General features: G+C 54.7%; 1 protein-coding gene across 2 annotated transcripts; it reads left to right on the top strand.

The window, feature by feature from the left end:
• On the top strand, positions 5,345 to 23,030 carry SPRYD3 (SPRY domain containing 3). 2 transcript variants are annotated; one of them, NM_001245003.1, is given in 11 exon segments: positions 5,374 to 5,474; positions 7,159 to 7,305; positions 10,485 to 10,560; positions 11,006 to 11,130; positions 11,411 to 11,546; positions 12,955 to 13,140; positions 19,730 to 19,879; positions 20,307 to 20,364; positions 20,978 to 21,097; positions 21,188 to 21,360; positions 21,694 to 23,018. In NM_001245003.1, coding segments are annotated over 11 exon segments (1,329 nt in total). In that variant the 5' UTR covers positions 5,374 to 5,451; the 3' UTR covers positions 21,829 to 23,018.

Genomic DNA, 23,116 nt, shown 5'->3' with positions numbered 1-23,116 from the left:
CCCTAGCCTGGGAACCTCCATATGCCGCAGGAGCGGCCCTAGAAAAGGCAAAAAGACAAATAAATAAATAAATAAAAATAAAAATCACATGTTTCATACTATGCATGCTTTTCATTGTATCTTTTTTTTGGTGTGTCTTTTTAGGGCCGCACCTGCAGCATATGGAAGTTCCCAGGCTGAAGATCTCATTGGAGCTGCAGCTGCTGGCCTACACCACAGCCACAGCAACATGGGATCCGAGCCACATCTGCAACCTACACCACAGCTCACCACAGCCAGATCCTTAACCCACTGAGCAAGGCCAGGAATCGAACTGGCATCCTCATGGATCCTAGTCAGGTTTGTTACCACTGAGCCATAACGGGAACTCTGAGGCAGAGATATTCACATTCAACTCAAGTTCACTGAATGTTTATTTATTTTTTGCATCATTCTCACAATGTTCCTGCACCATATCCACTTTGCAGATAAGAAGACATTCAGAGTGTGGGTGCCAAAGGCTGCATAGCTACATGGTCAGACCCACTGGATTCCAAGTTCAATGCTCTTTTCGCTTCCACATAAAGACTTGCATGATGTAGGGAAACATTAAGAGTTTGGATAAGTTAAATACAGGCTTGTTTGCTAAATTCTCTAAATACTCAAACCACATGTAATTTCTAGAGCTAGAGGGAGGTTGTTTTAAGGGAAATAAAAGGAAGGGTTGGCTTTTGTTGGGGGTGGGGTGGGAATAAACATAAGAAATATATTTTTATGATAAACAGCGCAGACCGAAAAAGAAAAGTTTGAGGTGTTCCCATTGTGGCTCAGGGGTAACGAACTTGACTAGTATCCATCCATGAGAACTCGGGTTCAGTCCCTGTCCTGAATCAGTGGGTTAAGGGTCCCCCATAGCCATGAGCTGTAGGTCAAGGATGTGGCTCGGATCTGGTGTTGCTGTGGTTGGGGCTGTGGCCGGCAGCTGCAGCTTCAGTTTGATCCCTAGCCTGGGAACTTCCATATGCCATGGGCATGGCCCTAAAAAGACAAAAAATAAAATAAAAGTTTGAAAAGTTTAATAAAATCATAGATAAAAGATCCCTGGCAGGAGTTCCCGTCGTGGCGCAGTGGTTAACGGATCCGACTAGGAACCATGAGGTTGCGGGTTCGGTCCCTGCCCTTGCTCAGTGGGTTGGTGATCCGGCGTTGCAGTGAGGTGTGGTGTAGGTTGCAGATGCGGCTCGGATCCCGCGTTGCTGTGGCTCTGGTGTAGGCCGGTGGCTACAGCTCCAATTAAACCCCTAGCTTGGGAACCTCCATATGCCACAGGAGTGGCCCAAAGAAATAGCAAAAAGACAAAAAAAAAAAAACCAACAACAACAACAAAAAAGATCCCTGGCAAGTCATGAAAAGACTTCTCTTGTTCCTCTTCTTGAGCTATGAGATTGCCCCAAGCCTAAGTCTGGGCTCTTTCCAAAAAAGCAGCCTGAGATCTGGATTCCTATTTTTTGTTTGTTTGTTTTTGGCTGCACCCACGGCATGCAGAAGTTCCTGGACTAAGGATTAAACTCATGCCACAGCTGCAACCTGAGCCACAGCAGTGACAATGCCAGATCCTTAACCCACTGTACCACCAGGGAACTCCTGGGTTCCTATTCTTTTGGGCAGGCCAGCTGTTCCCTCCCACAGCCTATCTCTGGCAAAACTGCTGAAGAAACTATGCTGGGCTACACCAGTTATTTCTTTTTTCCACCCTAAAATTTTGGCCTGAGAGCCTGCAATTTGATATTAAACAACCAGAGTAAGTTGAGAGAGATAGCAATTAAATCTCATCCATCAAAATCAAACACATGCAGGAGTTCCCACTGTAGCACAGTGGGTTAAGGATTTGGCATTGTCTCTCTGCAGTGAGGGTTCCATCCCTGGCCCAGCAGAGTGCATTAAAAAATCCCATGTTGTGGCATGAGCTTCACTGTGGCTCAGATCTGATCCCTCGCTTGAGAACTCCACATGCCAAGGGGCAGCCAAAAAAGAAAAAAGAAAAAAAAGAAGTGGGAGTTCCCATCATGGTTCAGCATTTACGAACCCAACTAAGATCCATGAGGATGCAGGTTTGATTCCTGGCTTCACTCAGTGGGTTAAGGATTTGGTATTGCCATGAGCTATGGTGTAGGTTGCAGATGTGGCTCAGACCCTGTGTTGCGGTGGCTGTAGTGTAGGCCAGCAGTTGTAGCTCCGATTGGACCCCTAGCCTGGGAACTTCCATATGCTGTGGTTGTGGCCCTAACAAAGCAAAAAAAAAAAAAAAGAAGAAGAAGGAAAGAAATACTTAGGGGACAGATCTGAAAAAGGATTGGCACCCTGAAACTACACAACAGCTGAGATGGATTAAAGAAGACAAATAAATGGAGTGATATATGCCATGTTCGAGGATTGGAAGACTCCATATTGTTAAAATGTCAGTTCTCCCAAAATTGATCAACAGAATCAATGTAATCCCAATTAAAATCTCAGAGTGCTTTTTTGTAGAAATTGGCAAGCTGGCTGTCTCATGGAAATACAAAAGACCTGGAATAACTCAAGCCAACTTAAAAAAAATTTTTTTTTAAGTTTTAAAAATTTTAAATTTTAAATTTAGGGCCACCCCTGAGGCACATGGAGGTTCCCAGACTAGGGGTCAATTTTGAACCACAGCTGCCAGCCTTCGCCACAGCCATAGCAACACAGATCTGAGCCAAGTCTATGACCTACACCACAGCTCATGGCAACACCGGATCCTTAAACCACTGAGCGAGGCGAGGGACTGAACCCCAGTCCTCCTGGATACTAGTCCAGTTCATTACCGCTCAGCCACAATGGGAACTCCAAGTCAACTTTTAAAAAGAACAGAATTGAAGGACTTATACCTGACTTCAAGACTTATTATAAAGTCTAGTAATCAAAACATAAAGATAGAAAAACACATCAGTAAAATGCTATAAAATTGGGTTGTGATGATCATTGTACAACTATAAGTGTAATAAAATTCATTCAGTAAAAATTAATTAAGTAATTAATTAATTAAAAAAGAAAAACAGATCAGTAGAACAGAGAGTCCAAAACAGACCCACAAAAGTATGGCAAATTGACTTTTTTGTTCTTTTTTTTAAAACACTTTTTTTAACTTGTTCAATAGATTTTTTTATAGCAATTTTTTTTTTTGCCACACCCTCAACATGTGAAAGTTCCTGTTCCAGGGATTGAACCTGCACCACAGCAGCAACAAGCTGCTGCAGTGACAGCACTTAACTCGCTGCACCACAGGAGAACTCTCTGCAACAAATTTTTGACAGGGGTACCAAGGAATTCAGTAGAAAAATCACAGTCTTTTCAACAAATGCTGTTGGAGTAACTGGACATCCATATGCAAAAAACAAAAAAAAAAAAAAAGAACTTTCATCTATACCTCATATCATATACAAAAATTAACTCAGGAGTTCCCGTCGTGGTGCAGTGGTTAACGAATCCGACTAGGAACCATGAGGTTATGGGTTCGGTCCCTGCCCTTGCTCAGTGGGTTAAGGATCCGGCGTTGCCGTGAGCTGTGGTGTAGGTTGCAGACGCGGCTCGGATCCCGAGTTGCTGTGGCTCTGGTGTAGTCTGGTGGCTACAGCTCCGATTTGACCCCTAGCCTGGGAACCTCCATATGCCCCGGGAGCGGCCCAAGAAATGGCAAAAAGACAAAATAAATAAATAAATAAATAAATAAATAAATAAATAAAAGTATAGTCTTTAAAAAACCCTCAAAATTAATGCTATAACTGGATAATGTTGTTAATGCATAGCCTCAGTCTATAATGAGTAAACATCCGATAAAAATGAAACTGAGGGACAGGATACAAAATATTGGCATCTTGGAGTTCCCATCATGGCTCAGTGGTTAACGAATCCGACTAGGAACCATGAGGTTGCGGGTTCGATCCCTGGCCTAGCTCAGTGGGTTAAGGATCCGGCGTTGCCGTGAGCTGTGGTGTAGGTCGCAGACGTGGCTCAGATCTGGTGTTGCTGTGGCTGTGGTGTAGGACGGAGGCTACAGCTCCGACTGGACCCCTGGCCTGGGAACCTCCATATGCTGGGGATGCCGCCCTAGAAAAGACAAAAAAAAAAAAAAAAAAAAAAAAAAAAATTGGCATCTACTATTCAGGAAAGACAGATTGCAGATTAAGGAGCCTAAGGAAACATAACAAGTAAACATCAATCACAGATCTGGCATTATAGTCCAGATTTCCTTTTTTTTTGGTTTGTTTTTTGTCTTTTTAGGGTCCTACCGGAGGCATATGGAGATTCCCAAGCTAGGGGTCTTATCAGAGCTACAGCTGCCGGCCTATGCCACAGCCACAGCAACCCCAGATCCCAGCTGCGTCTGAGACCTCCACCACAGCTCACAGAAAGGCCAGATCGTTAACCCACTGAGCGAGGTCAGGGATCGAACCCACGTCCTCATGGATACAAGTCGGGTTCGTTAACCACTGAGCCACAATGGGAACGCCAACACCTTTTGTTTTTATTTATTTATTCGGCCCGGAGCATCAGCTTGATGTGGAATCTCAGTTCCCAGGTCAGGAATGGAAGGGCCTCAGAGGTGAAAGCGGAGAGTCCTAACCACTAGACCAGAGTCCTGAGCACTAGATCACCAGGGAACTCCTAATAAACACCCTTTAGTAGGTGCTCAATATATGTTGGTGTCCTTCTTCCCTTCACATTACAGCCCCAGTCTAACTTTCCATAAGTCATTCAAACCTTCCTGCACAGTATGCCATTTCATGCAACTGTGCTTTTTGCATCCAAAGTTGTGTCTTCCAGGCAGAGAAGGTGCTGCCCAGAAATGAATGAAAGGTGACATGAAATGGAGCTCGGGAGAATATAAAGCACATGGTAACGGTATAATTCAGGAGACTACAAAGCATATGGTAACCGGCGCACGAGCTATGGAGGCCAGCCTCAGGCTCGCGCATCTGCAAAAAGGATTTAATAATAAAATTCATTTCATAGGGTTGTTGAGTGGATTAAAAGGACATTTCTACAAAGCTCTTAGCATCTGACTCAGAACGAACGCTGTGGAAATAGTATTTGTGGGTGCGCAGCGACCTTCCCTGCCCGCCCCGTCCGCTGCGGGAGCCGCCCCTGGACTGGCCAGTCAGCGCCCGGGGCGCCCCGCGCAGAGTCCGCGCCGCCACGTCGTCACCTCCCACCCTCTCGACACCCGGGTTTACCAGCCCCTGCCCGGCACTAGGTACCCGGTTCACCGGGCCGCGCCCGATCCGGTCTGCGCCCTTCGATTGGCTCCTGCAGATGCCTGTCGTTCTCAGCCGCTAAAGATTGGCCGAGGTGGTGGAAAGGGGCGGGCCTCCGGGAGCTTAGGAAGGGCGGGGACCCGGATGTGTGTGGTGGCGGCGGCCGAAGAGCTAGTGAGCGGAGCTGAGAGGCCTATGGATGAGGAGGACGCGGCGGCCCCGGTAGGCGGGGATCGGGGGCGGGGTCCCGGAGGCCTCGGGTCGGTCTCCACGGAGCCTGAGGCGGGAGGCGGGGGTCCTGGGCGGAGGCTTTGGAGTCGGGGCGGGCCTTGCGTTCTGGTCACTGGGTTTCCTCCCCGGGGACCCTGGGCCCAGTGCCGGGCAGGGGGAGACTGGGCGTAGTCACACTGACGGCCGGGGCCCTTTCCCCCTTGACCCTCAACTGAGTGCTCGGGCTGCGCCTGGGGTAGAGGCGGGGCCGGAGGGCGCCACCACTCGCCGGTGCCAAGGCTGTGGGATTCTAGGCAAGCAGATGCTCCTCTAAGTCTGGGGCGCCAGCGTCGACCTGGGGTCAAGCCCTGGCCGAGGGCCCAGGAAGCCAGTCCCGGGCTGCCCCGCAGGTGCCTAGCCTTCTGGGCCACACGGTGGCTTGTAGCGACTGCAGAATCCTGTAACATGCGCGTTGGGGTTGAATTCAGCCCAGGCTTGGCTACCTAAACCCTTGCTGTGTGCAAGGCATGGTCAGGCCTGGATGAAACCCTTGTCCCGGAGTTTGGGGGATGGGAAGAGAAAAATAACTCCCCTTTTTGTCACTTCTGGCTCCCAGGAAAAATCCGCTCATTCATTCGTTCATATGTTAGCACTCTTGGTGGTTTTTTATTATTATTATTATTATTATTGTTTTTTTAGGGCCGCACCAGCGGCTTATGGAGCTTCCCAGGCTAGGCGCCTAATCGGAGCTACAGCTGCGGGCCTGTGCCACAGCCACAGCAACACCGGATCCCAGCCAAGTCTGCGACCTACATCGCAGCTCCTGGCAACACCAAATCCTTGACCCACAGAGCAAGGCCAGGGATCGAACCCGCCTCTTGGTGGTTTAAATACCTGGGTCATCCTACTCCTCCCCTTCTTCACTGCTGCCATCTTAGTGGATGCCGTCTCTTCAGAACAGCTCCAACTGCCATTTCTGTTCTTGCTCCTCTTATGATCAGTTTAGCCAGCAATCAACAGCCTGACAGCTTTACAATCTGATAAACCTTAAGAGCATATCATTTCCTTGCTTAAAACCTTCCAGGGATTTTCCATCACACTTGGAATAAAATTCTGACTCCTTTCTGTGGTCTGTAGTATGTTGCTCTGGCCCTGACCTTCTTCTCATTCTCTTCTGATACATTCTCCTTCTCCTACTTTCCCTACATACCAGCCACCTGGTGTTTTTATTTTCCTATCATGCCAGCTGCCCTGTAGTTCAGGACCTGTGTTCCGGCTGTCCCCTCTGCCTGGGATACTCTTCCTCGGGATTGTCGCATGCCTGGTGCCTTTTCATCTCATAGAGTCCATCCTATTATTCTTTATCATATCACTCTGCTTTTTCCTCCACTGTCTAATGTTGTCACATCTGTTTATTGTCTGTCCTGCCTCCCCCACTAGAATGGAAGTGCTGTGAGGACAGGCATCCCATCCATCTTGTTCACAGCTGTATCCCTAGCAACTAGGGCAGTAGCAGCACATAGTGGGAGCTCAGTAAATGTTTGCTCAATGAAAGGATGAGGATGGGGATTGTTGAGGTCCGTCTGAGCAACTGGGTTTGAGTCTAGTGTCTACTCTGTGTTCTGGGTGGAACAGGCTGGGGTGCTTTCCTCAAGGCTCTGCTTCCTCCTCCTCAACCCCCTCCTGCCCCTGGCAGGTTTGTTCTCATGAACAAGATGGATGACCTCAACCTGCACTACCGGTTTCTGAATTGGCGCCGGCGGATCCGGGAGATTCGAGAGGTCCGGGCTTTCCGATATCAGGAGAGGTTCAAGCACATTCTTGTAGATGGAGACACTTTGAGGTGAGTTTGGGGGAGGGTTTCCACATTTGCCGTTCTGTGCCGGATGCAAAGGGGCTTATTCCGAGGCAGAGGACTTTCTGCACTGCGCGAGAGGGGCATGTGTGCACCCTCGAGGCTTTTCTTTCTTTCTTTTTTTTTTTTTTTTTCCGCTTTTTAGGGCTGCACCTGTGGCATATGGAAGTTCCCAGACTAGGGGTCAATTCAGAGCTGTAGCCCCCTACGCCACAGCCATAGCATCGCCAGATCTGAGCTGCATCTGCAACCTACACCACAGCTTGCAGCAATGCTGGATCCTTAACCTGCTGATGGAGGCCAGGGATTGAACCTGTGTCCTCATGGATACTAGTTGGTTTTGTTAACCACTGAGCCATGATGGGAACTCCCCTGGAGGCCTTTCTGAATGGAGCAGTGTGTCCTGCTTCACCTTGCACCCCCTCCGCCTGTGTCTCTTGGTCCCTCTGTCCTGGTTTGCATTGGAAGCAGTCATGCCAGAGATTGGGGGCTGCTGGGAGTTGCCCATGTTACCTAATGCTCATCTGTGTGCCTGGTGCACAGTACCAAGATGTTGGGGTTTGGAGCAGGGCAAGTTTTATTGCAGGGCCATTCAAGGAGACGGGGGCTCATGCCTTAAAATCCCTGAGCTCCTTAAAGAGCAAAGCTCTTTTCTAGGAGCAGTGAGGGAGGGGTGTGGTTAGTTGCTGCAAACTTTGTGCTGTTGGATCCTTTGTTCTCACAGCTGTCCCTGTGGGTCCGGTCACGATGTTTGTGTAAACTTCCATCAAAACAAATGTTATAAGCAAAGCGACAGCATTATCCCTCATTTTGCTTGTTTAGGGTCCCAAGCATCACTTTGCCCTCCGAGTCTCACCCTGGCTAAAAGGAGGGGTCTCTTCTCAGGCCGGTTCATCCAGCATCCAGTGTGGTTCCTCCTGCAGGTGCTGAGGCCAGGCTGAAGAGGTAGAATGCAGCTGTGGTGCCCTCTGGGCTAGTGCCCCAGACCCTGCCCAGCTATCATCACTGAGGGAGCAGGTGCCGAGGACCCAGGCTGCACAGCCGGTGGCTGGGTCCCGCAGAGTGCGGCACAGGGAGACTGCTGCTGCCATTAGGTGGCCCAGATGGGCCCTGGGCCCCCCCAGTGGGTGGCTACAGCGAGGGCTTTGGGGCTCTGCAGGACACAGCCCTCAGTCTGTCCCTGGGTCCTCCAGCTCACCCGCCAGCCTGGGGCCAGACGGAGGGCCTGGAGGGCCCCGGGAGAAGGCCTCGGGAGAGGCCTCGATCCGCTTCTCACTGCACGCTCCCTGGGTCTCGCGATAACAGCTGCGCTAGGCCATGGTGCTATGGCAGGTGCCTTGTTGAAAGAACTCTCTTGAGTCTGTGCGATGCCTGGGTCTCCTACCTGCGTCTCTGGGGTTGGGTTTGGTGAAGAGTGGCCGTTTCAAAGCCAGTGGATTTCCTTTTTGGGGAAGGATTGTTCTGTGGTGCAGCCTGCTTGGCACTTTCCAACCATTTGGTTTGTGTGTTTGTGTTTGTTCTCTCTGTTTTCTGGCTTGACCCCTGACTCCTTCTGAGCCTTATTTTCTCACAGAGTTGCCACTGAATGGGGGAAGAGAATAGTGCTGTTTAGCTTAGAGGTAAGAAAGCTGAGGAGTGTTCCTGTTGTGGCACAGTAGAAATGAATCTGACTGGTATCCATGAGGATGCAGGTTCGATCCCTGGTCTTGCTCAGTGGGTTAAGGATCCGCTGTTGACATGAGCTGTGGTGTAGATCCCAGATACGGCTCGGATCCCCAGTTGCTGTGGCTGAGGTATAGGTCGGCAGCCGCAGCTCTGTTTCTATCCCTAGCCTGGGAACTTCCTTATGTCATGGGTGTGGCCCTAGAAAGCAAAAAAAGAAAGAAAGAAAAGAAAGCTGAGGGAGTTCCCGTCGTGGCTCAGTGGTTAATGAATCCGACTAGGAACCATGAGGTTGCGGGTTCGATCCCTGGCCTCGCTCATTGGGTTAAGGATCCCACATTGCCGTGAGCTGTGGTGTAGGTTGCAGACGAGGCTCGGATCTGGCGTTGCTGTGGCTGTGATGCAGGCCGGCGGCTACAGCTCCGATTGGACCCCTAGCCTGGGAACCTCCATATGCTGTGGGAAGCGGCTCTAGAAAAGGCAAAAAGAAAAAAAAAAAAAGAGGGAGTTCCCGTCGTGGCGCAGTGGTTAACAAATCCGACCAGGAACCATGAGGTTGCGGGTTCGGTCCCTGCCCTTGCTCAGTGGGTTAACGATCCGGCGTTGCCGTGAGCTGTGGTGTAGGTTGCAGACGAGGCTCGGATCTGGCGTTGCTGTGGCTGTGATGCAGGCCGGCGGCTACAGCTCCGATTGGACCCCTAGCCTGGGAACCTCCATATGCTGTGGGAAGCGGCTCTAGAAAAGGCAAAAAGAAAAAAAAAAAAAAGAGGGAGTTCCCGTCGTGGCGCAGTGGTTAACAAATCCGACCAGGAACCATGAGGTTGCGGGTTCGGTCCCTGCCCTTGCTCAGTGGGTTAACGATCCGGCGTTGCCGTGAGCTGTGGTGTAGGTTGCAGACGCGGCTCGGATCCCGCGTTGCTGGGGCTCTGGCGTAGGCCGGTGGCTGCAGCTCCGATTGGACCCCTAGCCTGGGAACCTCCATATGCCGTGGGAGCGGCCCAAGAAATAGCAACAACAACAACAACAACAAAAAGACAAAAAGACAAAAAAAAAAAAAAAAAAAAAAAAGACAAAAAAAAAAGAAAGAAAGAAAAGAAAACTGAGGAGTGGGGACTGAATACCTGTCTTCCAGTCTCTGAAGGGCTTTGGTACTGAGGACAGAGACCAGCTATTTTCAGCTCCACGGAGGACAGAGCCAGAGGGAAAGGGCCAAAGCTGCAGCATGAGGGATTGAGGTTAGACAGCATTGTGAGACCCCCCTCATAGGCAGCCGAGGGAGGTTCTGCCTTCCCTTCCCCAGCAGCAGTGAAGAAGCCAGGCTTGTGTTGGTCTGGTGAGTTGGGTCCTGGCTGGGCAACCTCAGGTATCTTGCTCTGGTGTTTGTGCAGATGTCCTGAAGTGTGGCCTGATGGACTCTCCTCTGTGCCGACCTGGGTAGGGGTTCGGGAGGCTGAGGCCCTCCCCCCAGCTCCTGGGCTAATGGAAGTCCCCCTTCATTCCTCCAGTTACCATGGGAACTCGGGCGAAGTTGGCTGCTACGTGGCTTCTCGACCCCTGACGAAGGACAGCAATTATTTTGAGGTGATCAGGGCGGGGGGTGAGATGGTTAAGCTCCGAGGAGCTCTTTTTACTGGATTCTTGACCTGGTCCTTTTAATTTTCCATCAGGATTTTCCTGTTGCCCGGGAAAAGGGCGCAGGACAGCATGGTGCCTCATCTGAGAGGCACCCTGGAGTCCCGCCCCCCTGTCCTTCTGCTCCCCTGCCTTTTGCTTAGGGAGACTTTGACCCATGTCCTTTCCCACCCCAACCCAAGTCCTGCATCTGCTCCATCTCCTGTCTCTCTCTGTAGGTTGGAGGTTATTTTCTAAGTAGTCGTGGTAAAGCGGGCCCCTCCTCTCCCCAGTTCTCCCTCTGAGTGCTCTGACTTCTTCTCTGATTCTCTTGTCTTTTTTCTCTTTGAGCTTCAGCCCCTTTTGACGTCTAGCTCCCATCCCCACTAACTGTGCCCTGCCCTCCTCCCTCCAGGTGTCTATTGTGGACAGCGGGGTCCGGGGCACCATTGCCGTGGGACTGGTCCCTCAGTACTACAGCCTGGATCACCAGCCTGGCTGGTTGCCTGACTCTGTAGCCTACCATGCCGATGATGGCAAGTGAGTGGCCGCTTGTGGAACTTGACCCCTTTCCTATGAATTTGGGAAGCCTGCCTCTGGTTGGCTTTGGCCATTCCTTCACCTGTCTTGGGGTATTTTCTTAGGCCTTTCTGATCAGGACAAGAAGGTGGCCTGATGGCTCCCTTGGAGGTTTGGGGGGGCGTGTGGAACTCACGGGAGAACACAGCTGGATGCCACTGCAGAGTGATGCGGAGCAGCAGCACTGGGGCGAAGCTGGGAGGCCAGGCTCGGGGCTGTGTCTGTGCTGCTCTGTCCACAGGCTGTATAATGGCCGAGCCAAGGGCCGCCAGTTTGGGTCAAAGTGCAACTCCGGGGACCGGATTGGCTGTGGCATTGAGCCAGTGTCCTTTGATGTGCAGACTGCCCAGATCTTCTTCACCAAGAATGGGAAGCGGGTGAGTGGGACCTCCTGAGTGGGGTTTAAGCTGCTTGAAGCTGTCCAGGGATTTGCGAGTGATAAGAAAAAGTCTGCTGGCTGGGGCTTGCCCAGGGCCCTATAGGCTGCGTTTCCATCTTCTGGAGTCCAGCCTCAGGTTCTGCTGAGGCCTCCTAAGTATAGGAGAAGACGCCTCCCCTGCCCAGGGGAAGCTGGGACATTCCTGCCTGATAGACGCAGGGGGGCAGTTTAATGCAGTGGAGGAGGAGCGGAAGTTTTGGGGGACAGCATTGGGCAATAGGCGGGAAGGTTTGAGCAGAAAAAAGAGAAGGGGAGATTATGTCCTGGCTGCATAAGCTGGAGGTCCTCTTGGGTTTTGTTACGTGATGCTTTTGTGGCTATGTCCTCTCTGTGTTTCATGTTCCTTGTTTCACTTCTCCTTTCCTTCCCTCTTCAGAGACTAGTAATGGTGAAGGGATGGATAAGAGCAAACAGGACAGGAGTTCCCGTCATGGCACAGTGGAAACAAACCCGGCTAGTATCCATGAAGATGCGGGTTCGATCCCTGGCCTCACTCAGCAGGTTAAGGATCTGGCATTGCTGTGAGCTGTGATGTAGGTCACAGATGCTGCTCGGATCCTGCATTGCTGTGGCTATGGTGTCGGCCAGGAGCTGTAGCTCCAATTTGACCCCTAGCCTGGGAAACTCCACATGCCCTGGGTGCAGCCCTAAAAAGAAAAAAAAAACCAAAAACCTCCCACTGTGGTGCAACGGGATTGGAGCATCTTGGGAGTGCTGGGATGTGAGTTCAATCCCCAGCCCAGCACAGTGGGTTAAAGATCCAATGTGGCCGCAATGGCTCAGGTCAAGACTGTGGCTCAGATCTGTTCCCTGGCCCTGGAGCTCTGTCTATCAAAGGGCGGCCAAAAATGAAAAAACAAAACAAAAAAAACCCCAAACAAACAAACAAACAAACAGAAAAACAGCAAATAGGAGAGCCCCAGCTCTTTCTTCAGAAAAACAGCAAACAGGAGAGCCCCAGCTCTTTCTTCTCCTACCCAGCTCCATCTCCCATGCTGGGCAATTGCTTTCTCAGGCCTTGGCCCAGAGGCCTCCCTCCCTTAGCATCTGTCCTCAGCACTTTCCGGCTCTGGTCCACACTCACATGTACCCAGAGTATTTGGCGGCACGTCAAGAGGCTTGTGTTTGCCTTCTAGCTCCGTGGACACTTTGCCCGGCTAGGAGTACTTAGCAACTTTTCAAATGTCTCTGCACCTCCGTTGTGCTGTCTGTCAGCCTGTGTGATAATGATTGGTGGCGTCGTCTCAGGCGTGCCCTTGTGAGAGTTGGATGAGCCGTGGAGAAGCGAGCCAGGCGAACAACTGCCTCCCTCCCTCCCTCCCTCCTTCCCTCCCCCTCTGCTGCAGGTGGGCTCCACCATCATGCCCATGTCCCCGGACGGGCTGTTCCCAGCTGTGGGCATGCACTCCCTGGGAGAGGAGGTGCGGCTGCACCTCAATGCCGAGCTGGGCCGGGAGGACGACAGCATCATGATGGTGGACAGCTACGAGGACGAGTGGGGCCGCCTGCACGATGTCAGAGTCTGCGGGACCGTGAGTAAGGGGGGTGGGCGGGGGAGGGCCCCCCCCCCCGAGTGGGTCAGGAGTGCTTAGGCTGGGGAGTGAGGACAGGGTCTCTTGCAGGGTTTTGGGAAGTGGGAGTGTTGGCAGGAGAGCCTGGCGCCTCGACCCGCGTCCGCTTCTGCCTTGTCCTTCGCCTCGGTCCCCTTTCCCGCCGCCGCCCCCTCGGTTTGCCAGCTCAGGCGAGTTGCTTTACCCAAACCTGCAGTAACTAACTCTCCTTTGGCCCCCGCTGTGCGCTGCCTTTGAGAGGCTGACTTGGAGGCAGGATGCCCGGACCTCTCTTGGCTGGATCCCAGCCCAGCTGGCCCAGCTTCCCATTCACCGGCCTCGGGGCAGCTGCGGTCACAGATCCCGCTCCTGTGGGGGAAGGTTCTTCAAGATCTTTTCTGAGTAAGCGTCACTGTCCGTCTCCTCTGCCTTCCTACGTCTCGTAGAGGCTGAGAGTTGAGGCGCATGAAGATTCAGGGGGAGTCCTTGACCCGCCAGAGCCGCCTTTTTCTATGTCTTCTCCTCATGCCTGCTTTCGTCCCTCCCTAGATTTTAAACCTTCTTGGGAAGCGAATGGACCTTGAGAGAGGGAAACGCTTCCTATCTGTCCACCCTCTGGGCCTCATGCTGGGTTGGGAGCGAATGGATGCTGAGTCAGGGGTCTGGCCCTGATCTCTAGTGGGCGGCTCAGGCCTCCCACTTCGACTTGTCCCTCTGCTGCCCTCTCGCTCCCGGCTCAACCTTTCCCTCCACCCTGTGGCCTTCTCACCCCAACCCAGGCTGTTTTCAACTCACTCTTTGTTAGCAAAACAGAAGCAGTGGGGGGCAGGAGAGGATTCTGAGCAAGGCTCTCCACTTCTGGAGTTCAAGGTGAGTCAAAGACAAGGAAGATGGCAGAAGGTGCGCCCTGCTGCAGCTTCTGATCCTCTGCACCTTTGTCTCACCCTGGGGTCTGCAGAGACCACCAGCCAGGAGGCCTCAGATGCCCACTCCCTGACCTTCATCTCTCCTTTCTCTTCCCCTTCCACCGTCGTTTTGACAGCATCTCCAGAGTGGAGCTTGGGGCTGGGCCCGGGTGATGTTCCAGCTCTGATCCGTGACCTCTCCTCAAGAGTTTTTTCCTGGCATCCTTCCCCTGCCTGGACCTGTCCCCACTCTGCTCCCTGCTCCTCCCAGGCAATCTTTTCTAATTGATGCAGAATCCTGTAGAGGGTTATAAATAGCCTTCCTTCCTCTCCGCCCTTCCCCCCATGCCCTCAGGCCACACATTGAAGAATTTTTTTTTTTTTCTCTTTCTTAGACATAAGCTGTTGAGTTTGGCTCTTCTCTCAGACCCCCACCCCTGTTGGGGACAGTGGGCAGAGCAGACACAGTACTCCCTGAGCACTTGCTCCTCTGGGCAGACTTGGGCTTGAGGCTCTTGAGGGACACGTGCGGCATGCCTCTCGTCTAGTCTTGCCAACCACCCAGACTCCATCTTTTTTTCTTTCTTTTTTGAAAGTTCGCAGGCCAGGGATTGAATCCGAGCCGTGGCTGCAACCACGGCTATGGCAACATTGAATCCCTCACCCACTGTGCCGCAGTGGGAACTCCTACCCCATCTTTCACCAGAGGCTGATTTACCCAGTTTCTTCCAGCCCCTCAGCCGGCCAGCCCCACTTACGTCCCTTCTGGCCATCCACTGTGTTTCTGATGCCACAGTCACAGCGGTGTCAGCCTGAGGGAGCCTGGGAGAGGTCGTGGGGCCCAGCCTGTGCCTCCTACTTCTGAAGTCTAGCACAGCTGCCTCTCCTCGCTGTCCTTCCTGTGTTTCCGTCTGCCTCTGTGGGGAGCCCAGCCCTGGAAGCTCAGACCTCTGCCGTTGTTGCAGCCTGTTTCTCCTGCCCTGGGTGATGCTTCCAGTAGAGCCGTGAAGGTTTGGGGAGGCTCTGATGCTGTCCTGTGCAGGTTTTTCAGTGCGGAGTCGACCGGCCTTTTAGGTGAGACAGTTCCTTGATGTGCAGGGCAGTTAGCATCCTTGGCTCTCCCAGACCCAGGGTGCTGGTAGCTCCTCCCCGCCCCCACCCCCACCCCGCATTGTTGTGGCTGCCCGCACAGTCCCCCATGGCCTCTCTTGCTGCTGAGAAAGCAGTCCCAGAGAAGTGAAGAGACCTGATCAAATATCAAGACAGCGAATTAGCAGCAGAACTAAGCCCAGATGTTCCTCCTTTGACTCACCGCCCTGCCTTTTCCACTCTCTGACGAGTGCTGCTCCCTTCCACCCAGGCCCGCTTTTCTGTAGCCGGACCCCTCCCCTCCCCCTGCCCCCTTCTCACGGGAGGAATCCGGGGTTCCTGACCCTAACTTCCCACTTCCTCGGGGATGCTTCCCTCTGGTTTCTTTAGCCGGGGGCCTCCTGGATGAGTTTTCTTGGCCGCCTTGGAATTCTTTTACTCCTAGCCCATTCCCTCAGTTTTGGAGTCTCTATTATCCTCTTTTATCTCTTCTCACTGGTTCTTCTCTCTTAAAGAAGGAATTCAACGCTTCACCCTTCTTTTTCCCCCTCCATCGTTTCATTATGAAAAGTTTCGCACATACAGAAAAGTTGAAAAAGTAGTACAGTGAACACCTACTGTATCCCCAGTACCTAGATTCAGCAGTTGTTAAGAGTTAATTGTCCTGGTTTGATCTGAGGATCTATATATAGACTGACCTGGTTCTTTCTAGAGGAAGTCTGTTCCTGCTTCCCGTGGCCTCACTTTCCTAAAGAGCCCCCTCGAGCAGGGTAAGAACCCGACTAGTGTCCATGAGGATGCGGGTTCAATCCCTGGCCTCACTCAGTGGGTTAAGGATCTGCCGTTGGGGCAAGCTACGGCATAGGTTGCAGACATGGCTCAGATCTGGCGTTGCTGTGGCTGTATCGTAGGCCAGCGGCTGCAGCTCTAATTCAACCCCTAGCCTGGGAACCTCCCTATGCCATAGGTGTGGCCCTAAAAAGGGAAACAAAAGAGCCCCCCTCCCCAGAGCTCAGGGGTGCTGAAGAATTCCTGCCGCTTTTGCTCCCAGGGCTGGGGGCTCACCGCCAGGCCTTGTACAATGAGGGAAGGTGTCGAGGTGTCGAGGTGGGGATTAGACTCATTTTGCCTTTGTTTCCTGTTCAGAGCTCCTCTGACACCTCCTTAGTGACGGGGCAACAGCTTTGTACACAGAGTGGGGTGAACCAGGCCCCACCCTCCCAGGGGTCCTCCCCAGACCCCACCCGGGAGGCAGCCGTGTTGAGGCCTGAGCTGGCCGGTGGGGAGCAGTTCTTGGTTCTTGTTTCAGCTGCTTCTAGGCCCTCGGGGCACTGAGCTCTCCCTTGCTCCTGTCAAGAGGGATTAGGGTCTCTGCTGGCAAGAGAAGGGCGGGTACCAGCAGGAGAGAAGAAGCTGAGGAGGCAGTGCTGGCGCGAGGGAGGGGGTGGCTGCAGAAGGCTTTCCCTCCTCTGTGGAGTCGACCTCTCAAGGCTTTGGTTGTGTGTGGACGGAGGCGGGGGGGGGGGGGTGGTCTTGAGAGCCTTAGGGGAAAAGTGCCCCCAACCCACCAAAGATGTGAGGGAAGGCCTGTTGCTTGGGCGTTGTGGGGTTTTTTGTCTTTTGGGGGCCGCCCCCACGCCACATGGAGATTCCCAGGCTAGGGGTCCAATCGGAGCTATAGCCACTGGCCTATATCACAGCCACAGCAGCTCGGGATCTGAGCCATGTCTGCGACCTACACCACAGCTCACGGCAACGCCGGATCCTTAACCCACTGAGCGAGGCCAGGGATCGAACCCGCATCCTCATGGATCCTAGTCAGGTTCATTAACCACTGAGCCTTGACAGGAACTCTGGGCATCGTTTGAGGACCAACACGGGGAGGAAGCCAGATGGTCAGTGGGGGTAGAGGCATCCGGGGTGATCATCTGCCCCAGAAACAGTGACCAGTCCTGGGAGCCTAAGGGGCCATTGCAGCGGGGGGTGAGGGCCGAGATGAAAGATCACGTCCTTCTTTGCGACTGGGAGTTCCAGTCTGTCGTAGCTTTGGGGTGGCGATGAATGTTTAGGGAGCCCAGGAACATTGGGGGATTCCAGTCCAACCCCAATTTCCTGAGATAGGGAAAGGCGAGGAGCCCTTGACACTCCCCTCATCTCGTCTTTTCACCCATTTTTGGAGGCGCAGGTAGTGGTGTCCCTATTTTACTGCTGAAGAAACAGAGGCTTGAAGTGAAAATCACTTAAAGTTGAGTTGCTAGTAAGTAATAGGAGTTAGGATTTGAACTCAGGTCTGATTCTCTTCCAAACGAAGAGGCATCGGACGCACAGGTCGAGGGAGCAGCATCCAGATTTGAGCAATTCAGACTCTAGGGGCCCAATCTCCCACCTCCCCTACGTTCTAACAGCCCTAGTCTAAGGAGGGGAGGAGTGTACCCAGGCCAGGATCTGTCGGGTAGGCCAGACTGCCCCCACCCACCCTGCCAGCGCTCTGAGAAGGCTTTGCCCAGGGGCAGGAGAGTGATCTGGGAGGCTGAGATGAATTGGGCGCTTACGCCGCAGGGGGTGGCTGGTTCCTCTGCTGGAGAGGCAGGTGGTGCAGGGCCCTTGTCTTCCACGCCCGCGGTCTGTCTGCACCATGATGTCCTGCCAGGTGGGGAGCGGGTTTAGAGCCCCACATAGTGTGCTTCTCCTTCTTGGCCTTTTAGCCTCAGGAAGCATCCCCACCCTATCCAGAGAGCAGACTGCAGCCTGCCCTCCTCTGGGCTGAGGCCGAGGGAATGGTTGGGCGGGTTTTTCCCAAGGATCAGGATCTGGATCCACTGTCTCTTGGCTCTGGAATTGGAGAACACTGTGTTTCCTATGCCGAGGCCAGTTGGATGGAGTGGGTCGAGGGCAGCTGTGGGGTCCCCCACCCATCTCTGCAATGCAGGGTGGAGACGGTGGGCTGGGGCTCCTCGGACTGGGTGGAGTGAAGCTAGTTAATGCGCGTTGGGCCGCACCCCTCTTGGCTTTGTGGGGAGAGACGCAGAGGAGGAACCCAGGCCGAGCCGAGAGCACACAGAGGACCATAGACAGAATTCAAACCGTGTGGGCCTTAATAATACCCAGGAAATTAGAAGACGCCCTGTAGGGATCCCTCTCTGATGGAAGAAAGCAGTGTGAGATCATGGAGTCTTGGGCCAGGAGTGTGAATATCACAGAGCCAGTGTACCCTGAAACGTGTGAGGGCCCGGCCGGAGCAAGGAGAGAAGAAAGAGTTAGGTAGGCTGCTGCACACCTCCGGCCCTTCTCCTGGTCCCCCCACCCCACCTCTGTCCCTCACCTCCTGTTCTCTGGGTAGGAGGCGGGATGGCCTTGAGGTGGCAAGGCTTCGGGGACCCAGGGCTAAGAAGGGGGCCAAGCCCCTCTGTGGCCTCCCTGCAGGGGGTGGTGAGGATGCAGCCCCCGCCTCTGCTGCACACAGACAGACAGACACACGCACACGCACACATGGAGGCTCCGGCTCTGGTGCAGGTGCGCCTTTCCTGTTCAGGCAGGAGTCCTTCAGGGGGCAAGAGGCCAGCACCCCAAGGCTTGCCAGGGAGAAATGGAGACGGTCCCCAGGGAGTGCATTTTCTTCAGGGCTGGAGGGGCAGGAGGGTAAAAGAAAGTCTTGAGGGGCAGTTTGGTTAATTAAAAAGGGATTAAGGAGTCCCAGGTGATGCTTCGGGTGGGGGAAAGTGGGGATGGGGTTGAGTCACAGCCCCACCATCACCATGACAACTGATAAATAAATCCTCCCAGATTGGGGGTTGCCGCCCCATCATGCCCAGGCAGGATCACCATGGGGCCAAGGAGCCCCGAGAGCCCGTCCGTCATCTCCCCTCCACACCCCTGCCCCGGCTCTTTCAAGCCTTGTGAGGCTGGGAGCAGAAAAGGCTGCCTTCCTAGCTTTGCTCTGCCTGCTCCCCTCCCTCACTTTAAACGAAGGAGCCCCTGGCTCCCCTCGGCACCTCCCTGACCCTGCTGCAAACAGCGCTGTTCAAAGCCAAGTAAAACAAAGACCTCGAGAAATTACGTCCGTCCCATCCCAGGCAGAACTGGCTTCGGAGCCTGTCTCCCCTCTCCCAGGCGGCTGAGTTGGCCCTTAACCTCTGCCTCCTCCGCGTCCACGTGAGGCTCCCTGAGAAAGCTGGCGGCCTCCCCTCCTCCGAGGCTTCTTGTCTCCTGGTGTTCAGGGCCCCGGGGTGGCCCTTTCCTGGCAGGGCGATTGAGGCAGTGAGGGCTGTGTCTCCAGAGCCCTGTGTGGTCCTGGTGCTTGGCCATCTGCCATCCGGTCCCCGCAGCAAAGGGGGTCTTGGGCTGATGGGCAGAGGGAACTTAGGGCTCAGTCCTCCTGCTCGCGTTGCCACCTCCTGTCCTCCCCTCCCCTCCCCGTCCTCCCATGCCCGCCTGGAACACTGAGGCGCACATGGTGCTTCTAGGATGCCTTTATTTCAGCCAGGGTTTGTGGGGAGACTCGGACCCTGGTCCCCAGGCGGCCTCGGAGCCAGGTTTCCAGGGCGGTGGTCAGCGCCCCTCCCCCGCTCTTCCCGCAGCTGCTGGAGTACCTGGGCAAAGGCAAGAGCATCGTGGACGTGGGGCTGGCCCAGGCCCGGCACCCGCTGAGCACTCGGAGCCACTACTTCGAGGTGGAGATCGTGGACCCGGGAGAGAAATGCTACATCGCCTTGGGGCTGGCCCGGAAGGTGGGCACCAGTGCTGGCTTTGTGCCTCTGGAGCTGCCTGGCCCTGGGGCTATTGGGCCGGGTGGGCGGGAGCTCTTGGGGAGATGAGGGGGGCCGGGCTGCAGAGGGAGGTCTTAACCTGAGACGTGGTCCTATGTGTCTGCTCTGCAAGGGTACAGACCCCAGGTCCCCTCAGAGCTGAGAGTGTCCTGACCACACCCCAACAGGCGGAGGCCTGGATGTGGGGCTGGGGGCTGCCTGCAGCTCCCGTGGGGAAAGCCAAGCCCTATTCTGCAGCTTCCCCTGCAACCTCCAGTGCCTGAAGGCTTGAGGTTGCCTGCGGGGGGTGGGTTGTAGCTTGTTCCAGAAGATAGAGGGTTCTGATGCCACACTGGGGTCCTATTTCCTGTGCGAGGTACCAAAACTTCCTTTTTCCACTTTGGAATAGGATTATCCCAAGAACAGGCACCCCGGCTGGAGCAGAGGGTCCGTGGCTTATCATGCAGGTGCGTGAGGGGCTGCCCCCCCGGGGAGCTGGGGTTGTGGGGATGTAGGGACATAGGGTCGTCCGGTTTTCCTGACCCCGCACAGCACTGGGCCGGAGAGACATCCCCCTGCTGCCGCCTGCTCCCCTTCCCTGAGCTGCTAGTCCTCTCTCCTCATCTGTGTTTTTCCTCCCAGCCCCGAGAGCCAGGGGAACAGAACAGGGGCGGGGGACCTGGGCCCGAACTGGACATTCCAGGCCTCTGAGTTGGCTCCCTCTGTACCCTTCCTGCAGATTCTGCATTTTCTTTTTTCGATCGGCTTGAGTTCCTTTGCGGCTTTCTTTAGAAAGGACGAGCCATAGGTTCCTAGTCCCACCTCTCCCTCCCCTCCGAGGCCCTGTCCCCTCTCTGACCAGCGCCTGAGGGAGTCTCCCCCTTAGCCCTTTGAGGGGACAGAGTGATGTCTCTTTAGAATTGGGTGCCCTCGTCCCACTTCTCTCTGGGTCGCCTTGCCTCCTCCCTTCCTCGGGGACAGAGGAGGGAAGGAAGATTCAGCTTCAAGCAGAGGCTGCTCCAGGGGGTGTAGGGTGTCAGCCCCCCTTCAAGTGCGTGTCCTCTCCCCTCCCTCCAACAGATGACGGGAAGATCTTCCATGGCAGTGGCGTGGGGGACCCCTTTGGGCCGCGCTGTTACAAAGGGGACATTATGGGCTGTGGCATCATGTTCCCCCGGGACTACATTCTGGACAGTGAGGGTGAGTGGGGGGTGGGGGGTGGCCAACCAGGCTGGTCGGGCAGAGGGCGGGGGCAGTACCCCAGGAGCTCAGGGTCTCCTGGTCTCCTAGGTGACAGTGATGACAGTTGTGACACAGTGATCCTGTCCCCAACTGCCCGAGCTGTCCGGAATGTCCGGAACGTCATGTACCTGCACCAGGAAGGGGAAGAGGAAGAGGAGGAAGAGGAAGAGGAAGATGATGGGGAAGAGATAGAGCAGGAGCACGAGGGCAAGAAGGTGGTGGTGAGTTGGGTGGGTCTGGGGTTGGCCTGTGGGGGTCTTGGGCCTGAGCGAGGGTGGGTGCAAACTAGAAAGTGGAGCCCCCAGGGGCAGGGGCAGGGGCAGGGGCAGGGGCTGGGGTAGGTCTGGTGCTGCTGTGGGCCCCTGGCCTCTGAGGCGGAGACTGGTTTCCAGCCTCAGGACGCCCTCGTGTGGGCACCTCGTGCATTACCCCGTGTCTCCCCTGGCCATGGTGGGAGTGGGGAGCTATGGGGTTCAGGCCTGCGTAGCTCCTGCCTCCTCAGAGGAGAGGCCAAAGCCTGCCTGGCCCACTCTCCTACTCATCTCCACTCTCAGGTTTTCTTCACTCGGAACGGCAAGATCATTGGGAAGAAGGATGCTGTTGTCCCTTCTGGGGGCTTCTTCCCCACCATTGGGATGCTGAGCTGTGGAGAGAAGGTCAAAGTGGACCTGCACCCCCTGAGCGGCTAGGGCCTCCTTCCCGGGCCGTCCCCCCTCCCTCCCCTCTCCCTTTGCAGAACCAGGTCCCCGGTTCCTGACTCCCTGAGGATCTGCTTACCCAGCAGGCCCAGGGGGTACGCAGTCCCTCTGCTCTGTGTCAGGCCCCTGCCAGGCTCCCCCGTGCCCGTGTTTCTGACCAGGTGCTGCCCTGGCATCAGTCCCCGGGTGAGAGTCCCTGGTTAGACAGGAACAGGCCCAAAGAATGGTGGTGCTCTGTGGGTGGGTGCCCCGGGCTTTGGCCAGTGGGCCCCCCCATCCCCCTCCTGCACTGGCCTGCGTGAGTCGGGGGAGTGAGCGCCTGTCTCAGCTGCTATTGGGCACGAGGCTTGACAGAGGGTGGAGCAGGACAGCTCCTCCCGGTACCACAGTATTTCTCCTCGCACCTTCTTTCCCATCCCTGTCCTCGTCCTGTGAACCAGTTGCTGCTGTCATCCCCCTGGCGGGGCTGGTGGGGGGGTGGGGGCCTGGCTCCTTCCAGTGACTGCTGTCCCGAGACGACTACTCAAGGGGTCTCTGTTCCTTCCTCCAAAAGCCACCTCCCTGCTCACTGCCAGCCCAGGCACCTCAGTCCCCCTGGGAACCCGTGTCTCCCCCAAGCTGTGCGTACATAGGTGGTGCCCGTGCCGTGTCCGATGGGGTGAGAGAGGGGCTGTCAGGTGGGGTCCTGGGCCTTTGCTCCTGTTTCCCCCTTGTCCTCCTCAGCCCACCCATGGCACCCTTGTTTCTAGTTCCTGGGGGTGCAGGCTGAGACCCCAGAGCCTGTCCCTCCCACATGGTGCGGACAAGACCCCAGAGCCCTCAAGGGAGCCCAAGGCCACAGCCCTGCGCTCCCCGTCCCGCTTGCTGCCTCTGCCACTTGCCTGTTTTGCTTCAGTGTTTTGATTCTAGCACTTACATGTGTCCTCTGCCACCAAGCCCTCCTGTCTCCTACCCCCTTGAGCCCTGGCCCCAGCCCATACAGTGACTTCTGGGAGGGAGAGGGAGCAGGAGCAGTTGGCCTTGGGTTTGCACAGAGTGGGCAGGGCTTTGGAGGAAAGGCTGAGCTGCTGTGCTGCTGGGGCCTCCCCTTTGGCCCCCCCTTCAGGCCCTGCACTATGATGTATGAAATGTATGTACAGACCAGAGATGTTTATACCGCCAATAAAGATGGAGTTTCCATATTTACCAGTACAGTGGGGACAGGGGACTCCTTCCCAGTCCATGGGGCTAGGGACAGGGCTGGAGTGGGGGACAGCCCAGGGAGCTTGCTCACCAGGGA

Source organism: Sus scrofa, chromosome 5 (genome assembly GCF_000003025.6).
Source record: "Sus scrofa isolate TJ Tabasco breed Duroc chromosome 5, Sscrofa11.1, whole genome shotgun sequence".
NCBI lineage: Eukaryota > Metazoa > Chordata > Mammalia > Artiodactyla > Suidae > Sus > Sus scrofa.
This window is presented reverse-complemented; position numbering and strand designations above follow the sequence as displayed.